Source organism: Sinohyriopsis cumingii, chromosome 10 (assembly GCF_028554795.1).
Source record: "Sinohyriopsis cumingii isolate HCF-2022 chromosome 10, ASM2855479v2, whole genome shotgun sequence".
NCBI lineage: Eukaryota > Metazoa > Mollusca > Bivalvia > Unionida > Unionidae > Sinohyriopsis > Sinohyriopsis cumingii.
Genome location: NC_142970.1, coordinates 41275056 through 41296132, shown reverse-complemented (window position 1 = coordinate 41296132; position 21077 = coordinate 41275056). Strand labels below are relative to the sequence as shown.

At 34.1% G+C, this 21077-nt stretch overlaps 1 protein-coding gene and 1 long non-coding RNA gene across 3 annotated transcripts in view; one reads left to right on the top strand and one right to left on the bottom strand.

The window, feature by feature from the left end:
- Positions 1–21077, bottom strand: part of LOC149789907 (uncharacterized) — a 2017354-nt gene that overhangs the window by 84643 nt on the left and 1911634 nt on the right. The window lies entirely within an intron of this gene.
- LOC149789924 (nucleolar protein 58-like) overlaps positions 1–21077 on the top strand; it is a 53407-nt gene that overhangs the window by 18335 nt on the left and 13995 nt on the right. Inside the window, exons 9-11 of the mRNA XM_089971989.1 lie at positions 4700–4826; positions 7341–7504; positions 8686–8820. Of these exons, the coding sequence (XP_089828115.1) occupies positions 4700–4826; positions 7341–7504; positions 8686–8820 (426 nt within the window). The remainder of the gene's footprint in view (positions 1–4699; positions 4827–7340; positions 7505–8685; positions 8821–21077) is intronic.

The window sequence follows — 21077 nt, the reverse complement described above, 5'->3', positions numbered from 1 at the left end:
GTATTGCTCAAAAAGTGAAGTTTAATTTGGAATATATCCAAAATTTTCCGTGCATTCTGCCCTGAAACATTGATATACATCATGCTTTTTGCACTCAGTGTGTCACAAATTGCAGTATTGCGCATGGTCGCAGAGACAATGTGAGGAAGCTAATCGGTTGCAAAAAACACGTAGAAGTTGGGAAAATTAAGAATTCGCATATTTCAGCTCTGGACTATTTTATTTTAAGCCATCGGTGGAAGAACTGCAAGCTACCAACACTGAAGCATTATTTGTGAGTTTTCTTGTTGAACACAATCTAACTTTATCAGCTGGAGATCATGCTAAACATTTGTTCCGACAAATGTTCCCGGACTCGAAAATCGCTTCCATATTTTCCTGTGGAGGAACCAAAACTGCTGCAGCTCCTGTGCATTCCTCACAGCAAGTGACAGCCAAAGAGTATTTTCTCTAGTGAGGAAAAGTAATATAGACTTTAGGGCCTCCTTAGCTGCAGAAAATTTGTCAGCAATTTTATTCCCCAAGATCAACCAGCAGGCAAGAAGTCTGGACTGTTTAGAAAACAAATTTACGATCAAGTAGTTGAGGAAGTTCAAGTCTGCTGCTGTATCATGTCTTGATAAAATAACCACAAGAACAAGTGAAGTTTATGAATACTGTAATAAATAGAAATGCAGATATATTTTTGCAATATATGTAGTGTTTTATATTGTGATCTTGATATAGTGTAGTATTGACGGTCAGAGTGGATGGAGTTATTGTCATGGTATTTTTCACTGATTCATGTCCAGATTCACTACTTTTTATCCCTATTTTCACGAATTGTGAGTCTGGAAGGTTGGCAGCTATGCAGTAGTCACTTTTGTTTTGCATGTCTTGCTTGCTTGAGTAGATTTCTCTTTTTATCGTGCTGAAAAGTATTGGAATTTTTGTTGCAGTATTTTCAGTATATCCTGGATCAAACTAAACCTTGGATTTAAATATTACGTTTATATGCCAAGTTCCTATCTTGTTTGTCTGGCTTGATTAACATCTTGTCTTAAGTTATGAACTTTGTGATGACACATATCTCCTGCATCTCTCTTTAATATAAATGAAATGTTTATACGCCATGTCCCTGTGTTGCTTATTTGGCCTGCTTAGCCCATTGTCACTGCATGTTTACATGTCGTGAGGTACTACCCTAGTTATGAGCTTTGTGAAGACAATATCATTCATGATTTCATGATGCACCAAAATGATGGTATTGCAGTAAGTGGGCAAGTTCTACATGGATACCATGAGTTGAAATATACAGCAGAACTAAAACAAAACATAATTTGAGAGACAATGTTTATTGTAGCCCCAAAAATCACTTGATTCCAAACCAGAGTTTATGATTGATATTTTAGATTTATTTCCATTAAATCTAAAGCAGATTGGTGTGGATCACATGTAGATAGTTTCATGAAGTATATGGTCGGTTCATTAAGCAAAATCTGAATTATTCAAAGTTTTCACCCTTCTGCACATCCATGGGTGAAAAAGGCAATGTAAACTGTCATTTGTACACTATTTGGTAAAATGAAAGTCTCTTGGAAACAAGGCATGCAGTCAGAAGTTACCAAATGAAACATATTTTCTTTCTCCATTTTCAGGAAAAATATGATGCTGTCGATTTTAGAGTAATCTTGTGAATAATATCAAAGTTTTGGATCAAGTTTGTGAAAATCAAATGTTGTTGATGTATTCATCTAAAACTTAAATATTAAGTTTATCTGTCTTGACAAACAAATCATGATGACTGTCAGTGATGGCAATGAAACCTATTCCATTACTGATTCGAATATGACAGAGGAATACCATTCTGAGACAGTCATTCACATGTAGTCGTATAACAAAGCAGGAAGTCTAATAGACCATTACAGGATTGAATGATTTTGGTTTGTTTTGTACAGGGGTTAACCTTCATTTCAGAATAAGGCAATTTGTAGAAAAACAACAGATTTGCTTTATACTAAATGTTGACTATGCACAGTTGATGGAACTTCAAAGATTCTTCTAATTTTTAAATGGGCTGGAAAACATGAAACTTATCTTTAGGACCCGTATCACATGTGAGGATTGAAAACTTAAAAGTATTCATGACCCCATTCGGCCATGTAAGGACAGTAATGGCCATACATCCCATGTAAGGACAGTAATTGCCATACATCCCATGTAAGGACAGTAATTGCCATACATCCCATGTAAGGACAGTAATTGATGTACATCCCATGTAAGGACAGTAATGGCCATACATCCCATGTAAGGACAGTAATTGACGTACATCCCATGTAAGGACAGTAATGGCCATACATCCCATGTAAGGACAGTAATTGCCGTACATCCCATGTAAGGACAGTAATGGCCGTACATCCCATGTAAGGACAGTAATTGCCATACATCTCCAGCTTGCATATATACTGCAATTCTGGAAAGTGGTGTAAGCTTAGAAAAAGAAGCAGTGGCATACTTCTTGGCTCTGTTGGTCCTCTGATAGAAATACTTGAAATGGTAGGAGAAAAGTCACTTAAAAGGAAATAACCAAATTAATTACTAAAATAATGATACAACTTCAGTCTAAATTATCTAGTGATGTTGAAAGAACTGACAGTTTTGAATATAATGTAAATCATTTATTGTAGTCATTTTACAGTAGTTTTGATGACCATGACTGTGAAGGTACCTGAAACTGTTTTCATACACATCTGATTTTGTGTGTTACTTTAATGCTCCAACCTGTCTCCAATCCTTTGACTATTGTACTCGCATCATGCATGCTGTAAATTTTATTCGACTTGTTTACAAAGAAATCATGATGACTGCCTATGATATCAGTGAATCCTATTCCGTTACTGATTGGATATGAAAGAGGAACACCATTCTGAGATGGTCCTACAACACTGTACATGAAGTCGACAATAGAATATTACTCATCTACAGAATGGAATTTATATTTTCTATTTACGTGAAATTTAACATTTATTTTTAAAAATAGCAAATTTGCTCTTTGAGTGTTGGGCATGTATTCTTCTAAAACTTCAATCTAAAGTTTATCTGTCTTGACAAATCATGATGACTGTCAGTGATGGCAATGAAACCTATTCCATTACTGATTCGAATATGACAGAGGAATACCATTCTGAGACAGTCATTCACATGTAGTCATATAACAAAGCAGGAAGCCTAATAGACCATTACAAGATTGAATGATTTTGTTTTGTACAGGGGGTAAACATTATTTTGAGTGCATTTGAGAAAAGTTAAATCTCATTTTGCAATAATCCTGATCACCTATGTGTGGATTGAAAAGTTGAAACTGCCTTTGTGATCCCCGTCCCACCATTTGTGGAAATTTGAACAGTCTTTATAACCACAGACCTGCCACTTATCCCAGTGTATTTTGGGGGGTTAAAAATCTGAAAATTGTGACATGTTTTTTTTTTTATGACAAAAAATTATTTAAAACTTGAAGACTTTATGCCTGCATCATTGATGCGAGGGTTGTCACCAGCCATACAAATTCCTCCACTATGCATTTGCAATGCAGTTATGGAAAGTGATATAAGCTAAGGAAAAGAAATGGCGTACCTTTTTGTCTTTTTGGTATGATTTCATTCTTTTTCATGCCCATGACATCACATCCTTTATGTAAAATATTTGTAAAAAAGAATCTAGTTCATATATCTAATAAACTTTATTGGCATCAGGACATTTTCCCCACAGGCTCTGCTGTAGAATAGGAATAGAATTTTTATTACCGGAGTCCTGTCTTGTGTTCATGTGGAGAAGATATTTATATTTTACCAAGCTTATATTGTATATTAGACTTTGTATTTTAAGGTTTTTACCTTTTCTTGCCAATGTATGCCTTTTTGGGGGATGTCTATAATTATTTAGGAACAATATTGCCAGGATTACATTTATCTGTATTTTAATGCTATATATGAATACATATTTGATTAAATTGATAACAAAACAGATCTACTATCATGCTAGGTCCAATTTATGTCAAGTGAGTTATTTAAGAATTAGGATGCTTGTCCAATGTTAATTTGAATTGGTTGTAGACAAGTTTGAAAATAATAGAGACTATTTAGAGTTGTCATTATACAATAGTAAAGATGACCAAGACTAGAAATGTCTCATGGAGTTGTATTTTTAAATATCTGATTTTGTTCATAACTTCAATCATCTAAGACATCTGTTTTCAGATGCTTTTATTATTGCATCCACATTGTTCTTGCATGTTGAGTTTCTGTAAATGTTATTCTTTTTTGCAAATCGTGATGACTGTCAGTGATGGCATAACATCCTATTCCATTGCTGATTGGATATGAAAGAGGAACACCATTCTGAGATGGTCATTACAAATATAGTCATACAACATCATCCTTGAAGCCTACAATAGTTGATCTGTCATCTACAAGGTGGATTGAATATTTTGCACACGAGTTGACCTTTATTTGAGAATGTTAAAGGGATTTTTAAAAAATAACAAATTTACTCGTTAAGAGCATGCAGAGCTTGATTTGCACAATCTTTCTCAAACTGAACAGGGTATGTGGTGTTTGCATTTCTTGCCTGTGCATTTTATTTGATGAATGCACTACATTTCAAATGTCCTAACATATAAAACTGTACATGAGATTCATGTTATATCTTTCTATGTTGGCAGGTCATTGAAATAACGGAGTACCGAGCACAGCTGTATGATTACATCAAGAACCGAATGACTGCCATAGCTCCTAATCTTACAATCTTGGTAGGGGAATTAGTGGGAGCCAGACTTATTGCCCATGCAGGTTTGTTACATTTCTCAAGTTGTTTTGTTTTGGACCAAGTATTCACGGCTTGATGATAAAGGAGAGCTTGTTGATGCAGACATTTGAGCTTTCAAAGTCATATTTATGCCCCTTGGTGATGTTGGCAAGGCATATAGTGTTACCCTTTTCCATCTGTCTGTACATCTTTCTGTTTAAACTTTGTATATACTGAAGTTTTCAGGCACTATCATGGATGAAAATTCTGTCTTATGATGATTCATTAATTCTATCTTTAGGATGTACAAATCCATTTTTGTTGGGGGGGGGCGCGGGATAAAGGTTAATGTGGTTGGAAGGCAATGAGAAGGTAAAAAATATTGCTGGGAGGTACTAAATTTTAAACTTCTGATTTAGGAAAGTTTTCATGCTGTATTCAGTTAACTCGAGGCTCCTCAGATATCTTCTGCTGAATCACAAAGTTCTTACTAGCTCCATAATTCTGTGCCCTCTATGGAAACGGAACCCCAAACAACTAAGTTGTTTTAATCTACTGTTATTAGATTCCCAAATTTGCCTCTTAGAAACAGTAGTGGATAGAGGATGCTTAATTATTGGAGTGGGACACCTGCCTATTGTATACCTCCATGTATATCATCATAACAATAACTCCACCCAAACCCCCCAAAAGATTTTTATTTTGAAATAATTTGTTGCATTATCTTGGCTTGATAGTGAAATTTTGCCCATGCTTTTTCATGAACATTTTATTACTGACTCTGGTGGTCTAAATCTATGTTTACAAAACTTGCCTTTTCTTTACCTGTGATTTTCACAATTTAGATATAACGTTGCAACAGTCATAACATGTACTTGTACATGGTGGTTGAACTACTAAAGAATATAATATTTCTTCGATATATTTGAACTTTTACATAAAAAAAAACAAACAAAAATACGGATGAAATAAAATTGTAACTTGTCATTTTATCTGTATTTGCACCTGTACATGCAAATATATTAAACTTAACACGTGTCTTGATGCTAATCTTAAAGTCTAGACCTCACGATCATTTTTCATATAGGGTTTGTTTATATTTATTGAAATTCGTGCAATTTAAAAACTTTGCAGTTTTCTTCTTTTTTCTCAAACAATTCAGCACTGAGGGATCTTGTACGCAAAACAATATAGCACTTTAAGGGTTAAAAGCAGAATTAATTTGGCAGGTAGTAGCAAGCGCTTCACTTCTGGGCATTCTGTAACTGGTTCTTCTAGATTTCTTTTTTTGTTCGAAGTCTCGTTTCTACTGACAACTGTATGTACTCTTGAATAGACTCATTGGGCTCTCAATGGTTTTGGGTTCTGTTTGATTGGATTCCTGCAGAGGGTCACCTTCACTTCTGATAGAATATAAAGTTAGGGAAGATAATGAGAGTTTGGATGTGGAGGTGAACCCTCCCATCTGCTGGTGCGTCCTAGTCCCCCCCCCATCCCTGACTGGTTTTTGTTACTTCTGTAACTCAGTGGGAATAATAAGGTTGAGTCATTTGTTCAGCTGTTCAGGAAAAGCAATTTCAGTTAGAGCATTATCTGGTCGGTATTGTTATGTCTGATTTATATTACATGCTTGACTTTTGTCGGTGAATAAGGCCAATCTGACTACTGTCATATTTTGCATCCATCATTTCTTGCTGATAAATGGTAAACAAGACGTTTATTAGAATTGAAGATCAGGCTGTAAACTTGTTTATGAATTTGGAATTTTCCATTTGAAATGACCCATATCTTTGGCATTCTGTTGTCTTAGGTCATGTGAAATTTGTATAGGTTTTGTAAACTAAGTTTTAATTTCTTTTTCATATCAATATATGGGTATCTATGACCAGTTTTACTTGTGTTCAGATTTAATTTGAGGGGAATCTCTTATTTAAAGTATTCATTGGAATTGCAAAGTGCTCACCAACATTTTGGATTAGAACAACTACTTTGGGTTTATTGTGAACAGGGAAATGTTGCCTGGAAGGATTTGCAGGATTCTATTTACTTAGGCTGAGACCATAGAGTCGTAACAAATTTATTTTTGTCACCAATTTGCAACAGGTTATAGATTTTGTCTTTCAGATATGTTTACACAAGGCAGGTTGTAATCATCATAGCTCAAGAACCATTCCATTTCATAGATCTAGATGTCATTTATAGGTTTTGCTCATATCCTTGAATTTGAATAGAGATCTGGCCCTTGTCCTTCAATTTAAGATCTTTTGCATTGATAAAACACTGGAAGGAGTTGTATTTCAGATGTAATTTCATTGTGGCACAATGCCATTGGAAATGGTATGGCATTATTGGGCAACATTTTTCCATTTATTTTTGTAATTGACTTGCAGATTTTGATTCTGGGCTAGTAATAAATTGTATGTATTGGCAGCTTATGGGGAAATGGTAGTCATTATCTTTTACAGCTGTTGCATTAAAGACATTTCTATCATTGACATTAGGTTTTAATATAGTGTTTTTTATCTGACATGGTTTCTTAAAACTTGACATATTTTCAGGTTCCTTGTTAAACCTTGCCAAGCATCCAGCCTCAACTGTACAGATCTTGGGAGCAGAAAAAGCCTTGTTTAGAGCACTAAAGACAAAACATGACACTCCTAAATATGGTCTGATATATCATGCGTCACTTGTAGGACAGTCTACACCAAAGAACAAGGGCAAGGTAAACTCCAGTCTAGTAAAATAAACTGTTAAAACAAATTTTGCAAGAACATTTTGTTAGGTCTCTCTTTCTAATACTTGTAATTAAATAAAAGTTTTTAGACCAGGGATTAAGGAATATTTTTATAAAGAAATTGTTAAGACTGTTCTGTTCAAAATGTTCTCTACCATAGCTGAATTTTACTTTTTGTCTGCTTCTCTGCCTCACATTTTGTTCATCTGGAAGATTTATCAGTTGTCTGATAAGATTTGGTTAGGACCAGACTTAGCTAAATGAAGTTAAAGTTTGTAGAAATGATACTGATCTGCCATGCCTGTTACTAGAAATAGAACCTTCAAATTCTTGTCAAAAATAACTCTACCAAACTGGACAAAAACTGAAATGTATTCTCTCTTGAATAAATTTTGAGTTTTACGAGACATAAATTGTGTTAAGTGTCAAATAATATAAATCCAGTTGGATCTTGAGCTTTCTAGTGGCAACATTATTTGAAAAGATGTACAACTTTATTGGAGACACAAATTACATTCTCTACAGCCAGATGGGGTGGAGCCGAGTGGTCTAAAGCGCTTTCCGTTATGGATCACTGCCATCTCACCCTTATCTGTGTGGGTTCGAGTCTCGGATTTGGCCAATGTGGGTATGTGAGAAAGCTTGCCAGTAGCTTCTCGTGGGTTGGTGGTTCTTTCTGGGGTTTTCCCGGGTTCTTCCTCCATCATTAATACTGGCTGCCTTGTATAGCCTATCTTGTGCTGAAAAATGGTGTTAAACCATACAACAACAACAGCCAGTAGGGATCTACATCTCAGTTTAATTAGGAGTCCTGACATTTTAAACAAAACATTTTTAAAAAAGATGCTCGCTGAATTAGACTGAAAATGACAGCCTGAAAGCCTCTAAGATTTATATAAATGATGCTGATATTCTGTTAAATATCCCACTTGTTGCTTGTTCTGTTAATTATCCCATTTGTTACTAAAAATGGACAAATGTTTAATTATATTTATTTCAAAAGATGTCTTTTGTTCTTATGTAATCTGGATACCCTGGCATATATTGCCTTCACTGGGTATTGTGTATGTTTAAATAAAAAAATCCCTTAGTACTTTCGTTCATGTTTACCGACTTTTACATAATACTTGAAAGATGATTTATATTTACGATATTTTACATTTTTTCAGACATCGAGAATGCTGGCAGCCAAGGCGGCGCTTGCAATTCGAGTTGATGCCTTGGGTGAGGAGACAAATGCAATGATGGGAATGGAAAACAGAGCCAAACTTGTCACAAGAATTAAGATGTTGGAAGACCAGAATGTAGGCTAACAACTTTTTATTCATTTAGCTTTACCACAATTTATCATATGCCATCATTATAACATAAGGCAGAGATTATCATATTGAGCTGTCCAATTTGTCTGTCCAGCCATCCATCCATATTCTGTTTCATTTTTGCACAGAAACTAGACTTTTTCAGGACTTACCATGTGCTAGACTTTGCAAGTATGATGCACATGGGTCAAGGAAGAAACCCAATTGATTTTGGGCTCAGAGGTGAATGACTGAAAAAAATGAAAAACGTTTTTCATACTATATCTTGGTTTGTATACCAGTATGATACCTTAACCAGACCTTGCAAATGGTCTCATTTGAGATGTCAAAGAGACCTATTCATTTTAAAGTCAGGAGTCCTTTTCACTGTGACTCCAAAAGGAAGAGAACAATATCTTGAGAGACACCTATATTGACCAGTTTGTTTTGAATGGTTTGCATTTAAGACTTGGAAGATGTCATAGGAACGGTAAAAAAAATAAATGATTTTTACAAAACTATATAGTTCTATACCCAAATGCCTTGTCTGAACTTTGTACATGGCTTGCATTGGAGACTGATTTATTTTAGTTGCCATTATTTCTATCACAGATTGTTATCCTTATAAATGATACAGATGATGAACTGATTATTTAGCTTTGGTAATATGGACTATGTGCTTACTGTTAAGAAAAATGGCATCATAGCATCATGAAGCAATTATAACTTGATACTGTGTTAAGGCAACTCATCATGGGTTCTTGTGGATGAACAGTTGCAATATTAGGTAAAAACTAGAAATGTAAATTTTGGTGATTGATAAAGAAAATGAGAATAATGAACCATTGGTTCTAAATTGAAAAACTGAATTATTATAAATACCTTTTACTGGACAACAAAATAAAATAGCTTTCATTTTGAGCTATGGTGTTCTACTTGGTGGTTATTGTAAAAATGAGTTTAATTTGTTTGATTCATTCCTGCTCTATACTCGATTAGATGAAATAGAGTAGTGGTCCAAGCTAAAATGATGACACAAGATAAGGCAGACAATAGCCAAGTCTTAGAACGTGATTTATGCCTGGATTAGTGCTTGGAATACGACATCTCCTTGCATTGACAAAATTCAGTCTTATTCAGATGAACAAGAGCAATATGTCAGTTGAGTAACGAAAGTGGAAATTAAACTCCATGGCGATCAATAGTTCTTCAAATCTGCAAAGTTCCACATCATACTGTACTCGATGATTAGATGAAATAAAGTAGTGGTCTGAGTTAAAATGATGACCAAGATATGGCAGACTATGAGAGTACAGATTAATCTTGAGTCATGATGGCATTAATAACCTGCAATCTTGAACTGAAATTCCTGGAGATGGAATAAAGCAGGTGGCCCCAGTGAAGAAAGTGGTTGATGAGGGAAATGTCATTGTTTTGTGTGCATTCTTTATATTGAAACTTGGTCCTGGTTACTACTAGTGAATAACTTTGCATACCTTGATAGGGAAATGTATTTTATTTCCATTTATGTTGTAGTAATGTTGATATCAAATGACCAAAACAGCCAAAGATATAGAAAATAGTGAACACTTTTGAGGGCAGTATATCAAGGCCTGTATTGCTTGTTTGACACTATAAATAGATTATTGCACTTTATGACAACATATCTTTCTGACTACATGTCCATTTTGTGTCACTGTTCTTGTCTTCACTGGTCACAGTTGGACACAAGGTATACCTAGGAACAAAGTTGTAACAAATATATGTGGATTATGCATGCAGAGTGCTTAATTATTGTGTCTGTTAGACACTGAGTTTTTGAAAACAAAATGCAATTACAACTGAAGCAGTCTGGGCTACAGCGGTCCAAGAATTCTATTGCCATGACCTTACTTTCATATTTTTGAATGCTTTGATTGAAAATAAAAGAAGTATTCAGGATGCAATGAATGATAGTGAAAACTGGAAGGAGGGGGCAGAGAAAGAAACCTTTTGGGCAAATAGTTTTAAAAGAACATACCAATCTACCCATGTACTCTGTGACGGACATGATAAATTCCTTTGCAATAATTGTATTTGTGGGGAAAAATTTAATATGCATATACCATGATATCCATTCAAATTTGAAATGCACATAATATCCAGGGTTTAAATTTCATTTCATTTAGTTGAAAATGTTAACTTCAGTACAAGATGCATTTTGTTGTTGGCATATGCTTAGCCAAATCACTTCCAAGAGACCCTTTTTAAAAAAAAAATTTGAGTGAGTTCTTCATTGTACTTCAGGAAGCTTGATCATAATGGAAATAGAAGTTGGGTTTTTTGTATTGTGTCCTAACAATGTACCGTCAAGCTAGGTCATTACAGCATTAGAAGCGGGGTTTATGTATTGGTCCTAACAGCGTTAGAAGTTGGGCTTATGTATTGGTCCTAACAGCATTAGAAGTTGGGTATATGTATTGGTGTTTATAAATTGGTCATAATAGCTTTAGAAGTGGGGTTTATGTATTGGTCCTAACAACATTAGAAGTGGGGTTTATGTATTGCAATCTAACAATGTACTCTCAAGACATTGGCTCGGATGGCTGAATCCAGAAAATCAGAAATGGCACTTTTGAGTTATAAATGCAACAATTGCTTCCACTTTCTTGTTTGCATTCATAGGATTTGTGCTAAATCAAATCAGTTTTTATATATCACATTTATGTTTGTTTCTTAGAAAATTTTATTGTATTGAAGTAACATGATTCACCCTGCAGTCTTCCTACTCTGTATTCGATGATTAGATAAAATAAAGTAGTGGTCTGAGTTAACTGATGACAAAGATATGGCAGACTATGAGAGTACAGATTTAATATGCATATACCATCACGTCCGTTCAAACTTGAAATGCACAAAATATCCAGGGCTTGTGTATTGGTCATAACAGCATTAGAAGTGGGGTTTATGTATTGGTCATAATATCATTTGATGTGGAGTTTGTTTTGGTCCTAATATTAGAAGTAGGGTTTATTTATTGGTCTTAACAGCAGTAGAAGTGTAGTTTATGTATTGGTGTTTATGAATTAGTCATAACAGCATTAGAAGTGGGGTTTATGTATTGCAAACTATGTACTCTCAAGACATTGGCTCAGATGGCAAAATCCAGAAAATCAGAAATGGCACTTTGCGTTTTAAATGCAACAATTGCTTCCACTTTCTTGTTTGCATTCATAGGATTTGTGCTAAATCAAATCAGTTTTTATATATCACATTTATGTTTGTTTCATAGAAAATTTTATTGTATTGAAGTAACATGATTCATCCTGCATTCTTCCTATACTGTATTCGATGATTAGATGAAATAAAGTAGTGGTCTGAGTTAAAATGATGACCAAGATATGGCAGACTATGAGAGGTCAGATTAACTGGCAATGAAAGTATTGATCATTAAGCTTGTCATAAAGTTGTACCATCTTGAATATGAAATTGATCACAATAGAGCATAGACGGTGTCGTTTCGTGAAGAAGAAATTGACTGACAGGGAAAATGGTATTGTGTCGCTCGCATCTGGATTTGCTCAGAGGTCTTGAACCATTAAGAGTACTAGGAGAAATGTTATTATTTCTACCACTATTGACATCCTGAAATGTAAATTCTTTCAATTTGTTTACAATAAGCATGGTGGTACAGAATTTATTCTTGAAAATATTTAATGATTACTTGAAAAATTCTTGGTGTATATTTAATATCAATAGGAAGAGTAAAATTTAAACTAACGAAGATGGGTACTGTACTGTGTATATTATTTTCAGTGATGAAATTATGCACCTTAATTTTTGGTATTGATTGCTGTATTTATTGATGACTGGCATTGATACTTGGTGATTTACAGGGATTAATTCTATATTAGGTTAGTTCAGGAATTGGCTTATATTCGGTTAGTTAGGCATTGATGCTGTATTTATTGTTTACATACATTGATATAGTATTTGGTGACTTTATGCATTTGAATATACCATCTGGAGATATTTTTGGTGGCAGTATTTTTGGCTGATAAAAACTTTATACAGTCTTGGCTTTGGAGTTAAGAAATTCAAAGGCACCATGACAGATCCCCGCAAACTTGGATATAAAAATGCACTGGAATCTATTGTTACATGAACAGATCTTGTTTCGTTTTGACAAACCACCCCAACAGTGCCTTGTTATATCATAATCTTCTTATGCTGGTGTCTGGCATTGGTACTGTGTGCTGTAATATAACCAAAATAGCCATGCAGCTGACTAGCTACAATCAACCACCTCTGACCGCGAGAACAGGAAATGCCTACATTCAACCAAAGGACAGCAGTTTTAAAAAAAAATGTAACAAAAAACTGCAACTGCAAAGAAAACTGATTACCTTTGAAGCACTGATATATAGCAAGCAAATAAAAAAATATGTTTCAGTGTTCTACAATTATTTGATGTTGGCACAACAATATGAAAAGGATATTGGTTTGGTCCTATAAAGAGCACCTTTAGCGGCACCTTCAATAATGCATGCACCTTCATGAAAGCAAGCTATCAACCTTTGATCAAATAAAGTCAGCAAGAAACTTAAATTATTGTTTCATTTTTTATTAGAACATATTTATTGTGCGAAGAAACTTTCCTGTTTGCTAAAAAAAAAGTGTGAACAGAGGACTCCTGCATGGGTGATTTTCTGCGTCCCAGAACAAAAATACGCGTAATTAAAGGTTTCCAAGATCTGATTCATCCACAAGAACACAGTTGACCTTGTCTTCATGTGTTTGCTGTCATTCAGTTTAAAATGGTTTATGTATTGGTCCTAACAGCATTAGAAGTTGGGTTTACGAATTGGTGTTTATATATTGTTCATAACAGCATTAGAAGTGGTGTTTATGTATTGGTCCTAACAGCATTAAAAGTGGGGTTTATGTATTGGTGTTTATGTGTTGGTCCTAGCAACATTAGAAGTAGGGTTTATGTGTTGGTCCTAACACCATTAGAAGTGGAGTTTATGTATTGGTCCTAACACCATTAGAAGTGGAGTTTATGTATTGGTTCTAACACCATTAGAAATGGGGTTTATGTATTGCATCCTAACTATGTACTCTCAAGACATTGGCTCAAATGGCAAAATTCAGAAAATCAGAAATGGCACTTTGAGTTATAAATGCAACAATTGCTTCCACTTTCTTGTTTGCAGTCATAGGATTTGTGCTAAATCAAATCAGTTTATATATATCACATTTGTGTTAGTTTCTTAGAAAATTTTATTGAAGTAATATGATTCATCCTGCATTCTTCCTACTCTGTATTCAATGATTAGCTAAAATAAAGTAGTGGTCTGAGTTAACTGATGACAAAGATATGGCAGACTATGAGAGTACAGATTTAATATGCATATACCATCATATCCATTCAAACTTGAAATGCACAAAATATCCAGGGTTTAAATTTCATTTCATTGAAAATGTTAACTTAAATACAAGCTGCATTTTTTTGTTAGCATATGCTTAACCAAATCGCTTCCAAGAGACAAAAAATAAATAATTCAAATGACGTTTGAAGTTCTTCATTGTGCTATAGGAAACTTGATCATAATGGAATTAGAAGTTGGGTTTTTGCATTGGTACTAAGAGCATTAGCAGTTGGGTTTATGTATTGGTCCTAACAGCATTAGAAGTGGGGTTTATGTATTGCATCCTAACTATGTACTCTCATGACATTGGCTCAGACGGCAAAATCCTGAAAATCAGAATTGGCACTTTTGAGTTATAAATGCAACAATTGCTTCCACTTTCTTGTTTGCATTCATAGGATTTGTGCTAAATCAAATCAGTTTTTATATATCACATTTATGTTTGTTTCTTAGAAAATTTTATTGTATTGAAGTAACATGATTCATCCTGCATTCTTCCTTCTCTGTATTTGATGATTAGATGAAATAAAGTAGTGGTCTGAGTTAAAATGATGACCAAGATATGGCAGACTATGAGAGTACAGATTAACTGGCAATGAAAGTATGATCATTAAGCTTGTCATAAAGTTGTACCATCTTGAATATGAAATTGATCACAATAGAGCATAGACGGTGTCGTTTCGTGAAGAAGATATTGACTGACAGGGAAAATGGTATTGTGTCGCTTGCATCTGGTTTTGCTCAGAGGACTTGAACCATTAAGAGTACTAGGAGAAATGTTATTATTTCTACCACTATTGACATCCTGAAATGTAAATTCTTTCAGTTTGTTTACAATAAGCATGGTGGTACAGAATTTATTCTTGAAAATATTTAATGATTACTTGAAAAATTCTTGGTGTATATTTAATATCAATAGGAAGAGTAAAATTTAAACTAACGAAGATGGGTACTGTACTGTGTATATTATTTTCAGTGATGAAATTATGCACCTTAATTTTTGGTATTGATTGCTGTATTTATTGATGACTGGCATTGATACTTGGTGATTTACAGGGATTAATTCTATATTAGGTTAGTTCAGGAATTGGCTTATATTCGGTTAGTTAGGCATTGATGCTGTATTTATTGTTTACATACATTGATATAGTATTTGGTGACTTTATGCATTTGAATATACCATCTGGAGATATTTTTGGTGGCAGTATTTTTGGCTGATAAAAACTTTATACAGTCTTGGCTTTGGAGTTAAGAAATTCAAAGGCACCATGACAGATCCCCGCAAACTTGGATATAAAAATGCACTGGAATCTATTGTTACATGAACAGATCTTGTTTCGTTTTGACAAACCACCCCAACAGTGCCTTGTTATATCATAATCTTCTTATGCTGGTGTCTGGCATTGGTACTGTGTGCTGTAATATAACCAAAATAGCCATGCAGCTGACTAGCTACAATCAACCACCTCTGACCGCGAGAACAGGAAATGCCTACATTCAACCAAAGGACAGCAGTTTTAAAAAAAAATGTAACAAAAAACTGCAACTGCAAAGAAAACTGATTACCTTTGAAGCACTGATATATAGCAAGCAAATAAAAAAATATGTTTCAGTGTTCTACAATTATTTGATGTTGGCACAACAATATGAAAAGGATATTGGTTTGGTCCTATAAAGAGCACCTTTAGCGGCACCTTCAATAATGCATGCACCTTCATGAAAGCAAGCTATCAACCTTTGATCAAATAAAGTCAGCAAGAAACTTAAATTATTGTTTCATTTTTTATTAGAACATATTTATTGTGCGAAGAAACTTTCCTGTTTGCTAAAAAAAAAGTGTGAACAGAGGACTCCTGCATGGGTGATTTTCTGCGTCCCAGAACAAAAATACGCGTAATTAAAGGTTTCCAAGATCTGATTCATCCACAAGAACACAGTTGACCTTGTCTTCATGTGTTTGCTGTCATTCAGTTTAAAATGGTTTATGTATTGGTCCTAACAGCATTAGAAGTTGGGTTTACGAATTGGTGTTTATATATTGTTCATAACAGCATTAGAAGTGGTGTTTATGTATTGGTCCTAACAGCATTAAAAGTGGGGTTTATGTATTGGTGTTTATGTGTTGGTCCTAGCAACATTAGAAGTAGGGTTTATGTGTTGGTCCTAACACCATTAGAAGTGGAGTTTATGTATTGGTCCTAACACCATTAGAAGTGGAGTTTATGTATTGGTCCTAACACCATTAGAAATGGGGTTTATGTATTGCATCCTAACTATGTACTCTCAAGACATTGGCTCAAATGGCAAAATTCAGAAAATCAGAAATGGCACTTTGAGTTATAAATGCAACAATTGCTTCCACTTTCTTGTTTGCAGTCATAGGATTTGTGCTAAATCAAATCAGTTTATATATATCACATTTGTGTTAGTTTCTTAGAAAATTTTATTGAAGTAATATGATTCATCCTGCATTCTTCCTACTCTGTATTCGATGATTAGCTAAAATAAAGTAGTGGTCTGAGTTAACTGATGACAAAGATATGGCAGACTATGAGAGTACAGATTTAATATGCATATACCATCATATCCATTCAAACTTGAAATGCACAAAATATCCAGGGTTTAAATTTCATTTCATTGAAAATGTTAACTTAAATACAAGCTGCATTTTTTTGTTAGCATATGCTTAACCAAATCGCTTCCAAGAGACAAAAAATAAATAATTCAAATGACGTTTGAAGTTCTTCATTGTGCTATAGGAAACTTGATCATAATGGAATTAGAAGTTGGGTTTTTGCATTGGTACTAAGAGCATTAGCAGTTGGGTTTATGTATTGGTCCTAACAGCATTAGAAGTGGGGTTTATGGATTGCATCCTAACTATGTACTCTCATGACATTGGCTCAGACGGCAAAATCCTGAAAATCAGAATTGGCACTTTTGAGTTATAAATGCAACAATTGCTTCCACTTTCTTGTTTGCATTCATAGGATTTGTGCTAAATCAAATCAGTTTTTATATATCACATTTATGTTTGTTTCTTAGAAAATTTTATTGTATTGAAGTAACATGATTCATCCTGCATTCTTCCTTCTCTGTATTTGATGATTAGATGAAATAAAGTAGTGGTCTGAGTTAAAATGATGACCAAGATATGGCAGACTATGAGAGTACAGATTAACTGGCAATGAAAGTATGATCATTAAGCTTGTCATAAAGTTGTACCATCTTGAATATGAAATTGATCACAATAGAGCATAGACGGTGTCGTTTCGTGAAGAAGAAATTGACTGACAGGGAAAATGGTATTGTGTCGCTTGCATCTGGTTTTGCTCAGAGGACTTGAACCATTAAGAGTACTAGGAGAAATGTTATTATTTCTACCACTATTGACATCCTGAAATGTAAATTCTTTCAATTTGTTTACAATAAGCATGGTGGTACAGAATTTATTCTTGAAAATATTTAATGATTACTTGAAAAATTCTTGGTGTATATTTAATATCAATAGGAAGAGTAAAATTTAAACTAACGAAGATGGGTACTGTACTGTGTATATTATTTTCAGTGATGAAATTATGCACCTTAATTTTGGTATTAATTCCTGTATTTATTGATGACTGGCATTGATACTGTATTTGGTGATTACAGGCATTGATTCTGTTTTTGGTGATTACAGCCATTGATTCTATATTTGGTGATTTCAGGTATTGTTACTATATTAGGTCAGTTCAGGCATTGACTTTTATATACTGGTCAATATGTAACAACTAGACATGAAGAAAATTTGTAATTTGGCCTTTATACTTGGGCCATTTTTGTTCTCAAGATAAGACATTGTACTTCACTTATTGGAAAAAATAAGTATACATTGTTTGCTTCCTTCCTATACTGTACTCGATGATTAGATGAAATAAAGTAGTGGTCTGAGTTAAAATGATGACCAAGATATGGCAGACTATGAGAGTACAGATTAATCTTGAGTCATGATGGCATTAATAACCTACAATCTTGAACATGAAATTCCTGGATTTGGAATAAAGCAGGTGCCCCCAGTGAAGAAAGTGGTTGATGAGGGAAATGGCATTGTTTTGTGTGCATTCTTTATATTGAAACTTGGTCCTGGTTACTACTAGTGAATAACTTTGCATACCTTGATAGGGAAATGTATTTTATTTCCATTTATGTTGTAGTAATGTTGATATCAAATGACCAAAACAGCCAAAGATATAGAAAATAGTGAACACTTTTGAGGGCAGTATATCAAGGCCTATATTGCTTGTTTGACACTATAAATAGATTATTGCACTTTATGACAACATATCTTTCTGACTACATGTCCATTTTGCGTCACTGTTCTTGTCTTGACTGGTCACAGTTGGACACAAGGTATACCCAGTAAAAAAAAGTTGTAACAAATGTATGTGGATTATTCATGCAGACTGCATAATTGTGTCTGTTAGACATTAAGTTTTTGAAAACAAAATACAATTATGACAAGCAGTCGGCTACAGAGGTCCAAGAATTCTATTGCTATGACCTTGCTTTCATATTTTTGAATGCTTTGATTGAAAATAATAGAAGTATTCAGGATGCAATGAATGATAGTGAAAACTGGAAGGAGGGGGCAGAGAAAGAAACCTTTTGGGCAAATAGTTATAAAAGAATGTACCAGTCTACCCATGTACTCTGTGTGATGAACATGATCAAGTCCTTTGCAATAATTTTATTTGTGGGGAAAAATTTAATATGCATATACCATGATGTCCATTCAAATTTGAAATGCACAAAATATCCAGGGTTTAAATTTCATTTCATTTTATTGAAAATGTTAACTTGGATACAAGATGCATTTTGTTTTTAGCATATGCTTAGCAAATCACTTCTGAGAGACCCGTTTTTAAAAAAAATTTAAATGAAGTTCTCATTGTGCTTCATGCGGCATGATCATAACGGAAATAGAAGTTGGGTTTTTGTGTTGTATCCTAACAATGTACCGTCAAGCTAGGTCATTACATCATTAGAAGCGGGGTTTATGTATTGGTCATACTAGCATTAGAAGTGGAGTTTATGTATTGGTCCTAACATTAGAAGTAGGGTTTATGTATTGGTCCTAACAGCATTAGAAGTGGGGTTTATGTATTGCAACCTAACAATGTATTCTCAAGACATTGGCTCGGATGGCTGAATCCAGAAAATCAGGAATCGCACTTTGAGTTATAAATGCAACAATTGCTTCCACTTTCTTGTTTGCAGTCATAGGATTTGTGCTAAATCAAATCGTTTTATATATATCACATTTATGTTGGTTTCTTGGAATATTTTATTGTATTGAAGTAACATGATTCATCCTGCATTCTTCCTACTCTGTATTCGATGATTAGATGAAATAAAGTAGTGGTCTGAGTTAACTGATGACCAAGATATGGCAGACTATGAGAGTACAGATGTAATATGCATATACCATCACATCCATGAAGACTTGAAATGCACAAAATATCCAGGGTTTATGTATTGGTCCTAACAGCATTAGAAGTGGGGTTTATGTATTGCATCTTAACTATGTACTCTCATGACATTGGCTCAGATGGCAAAATCTTGAAAATCAGAATTGGCACTTTTGAGTTATAAATGCAACAATTGCTTCCACTTTCTTGTTTGCATTCATAGGATTTGTGCTAAATCAAATCAGTTTTTATATATCACATTTATGTTTGTTTCTTAGAAAATTTTATTGTATTGAAGTAACATGATTCATCCTGCATTCTTCCTTCTCTGTATTTGATGATTAGATGAAATAAAGTAGTGGTCTGAGTTAAAATGATGACCAAGATATGGCAGACTATGAGAGTACAGATTAACTGGCAATGAAAGTATGATCATTAAGCTTGTCATAAAGTTGTACCATCTTGAATACGAAATTGATCACAATAGAGCATAGACGGTGTCGTTTCGTGAAGAAGAAATTGACTGACAGGGAAAATGGTATTGTGTCGCTTGCATCTGGTTTTGCTCAGAGGACTTGAACCATTAAGAGTACTAGGAGAAATATTATTATTTCTACCACTGTTGCCATCCTGAAATATAAATTCTTTCAATTTGTTTACAATAAGCATAGTCGTACAGAATTTCCGCTTGAAAATATTTAATGGTTACTTGAAAAATTCTTGGCATATATTTAATATCAAGAGGATGAGTAAAATTTAAACTAACGGACATGGATGCTGTACTCTGTGTATTTATTTCCAGCGATGAAACTATGCACCTTAATTTTTGGCATTGATTGTTGTATTTATTGATGACTGGCATTGATACTTTTTTTGGTGATATACAGGGATTGGTTCTGTATTGGTGATTTTAGGTATTGTTACTGTATTGGGTTAGTTCAGGCACTGATACTGTATTTATTGATTACAGACATTGATGCATTATTTGGTGATTTCCTGCTTTGATATTGTATTTGGTGATTTCAGGCATTGATACTGTATTTATTGATTACGGACATTGATACATTATTTGGTGTTTTCCTGCTTTGATATTGTATTTGGTGATTACAGACATTGATACTGTATTTATTGATTACAGACATTGATACTGTATTTATTGATTACAGGCATTGACACTATTCTGTGATTAGATTACAAATGTAGTGGTCAGAATCATAATGTTGACAAATGATATGGCAGACAATGAGAGCACAGTGTTGCCAAAATTTAGTCCTTTGCGCAAACTTGGCCACGGTATAACTACAAGGCACATGAACAGAGACAGTGTTGTATCTTTTAACAACTTGTGTGAATGTTAATTTATTAATCTGGAATTATTTAAAACACAGCATATTTCATTGGTGGT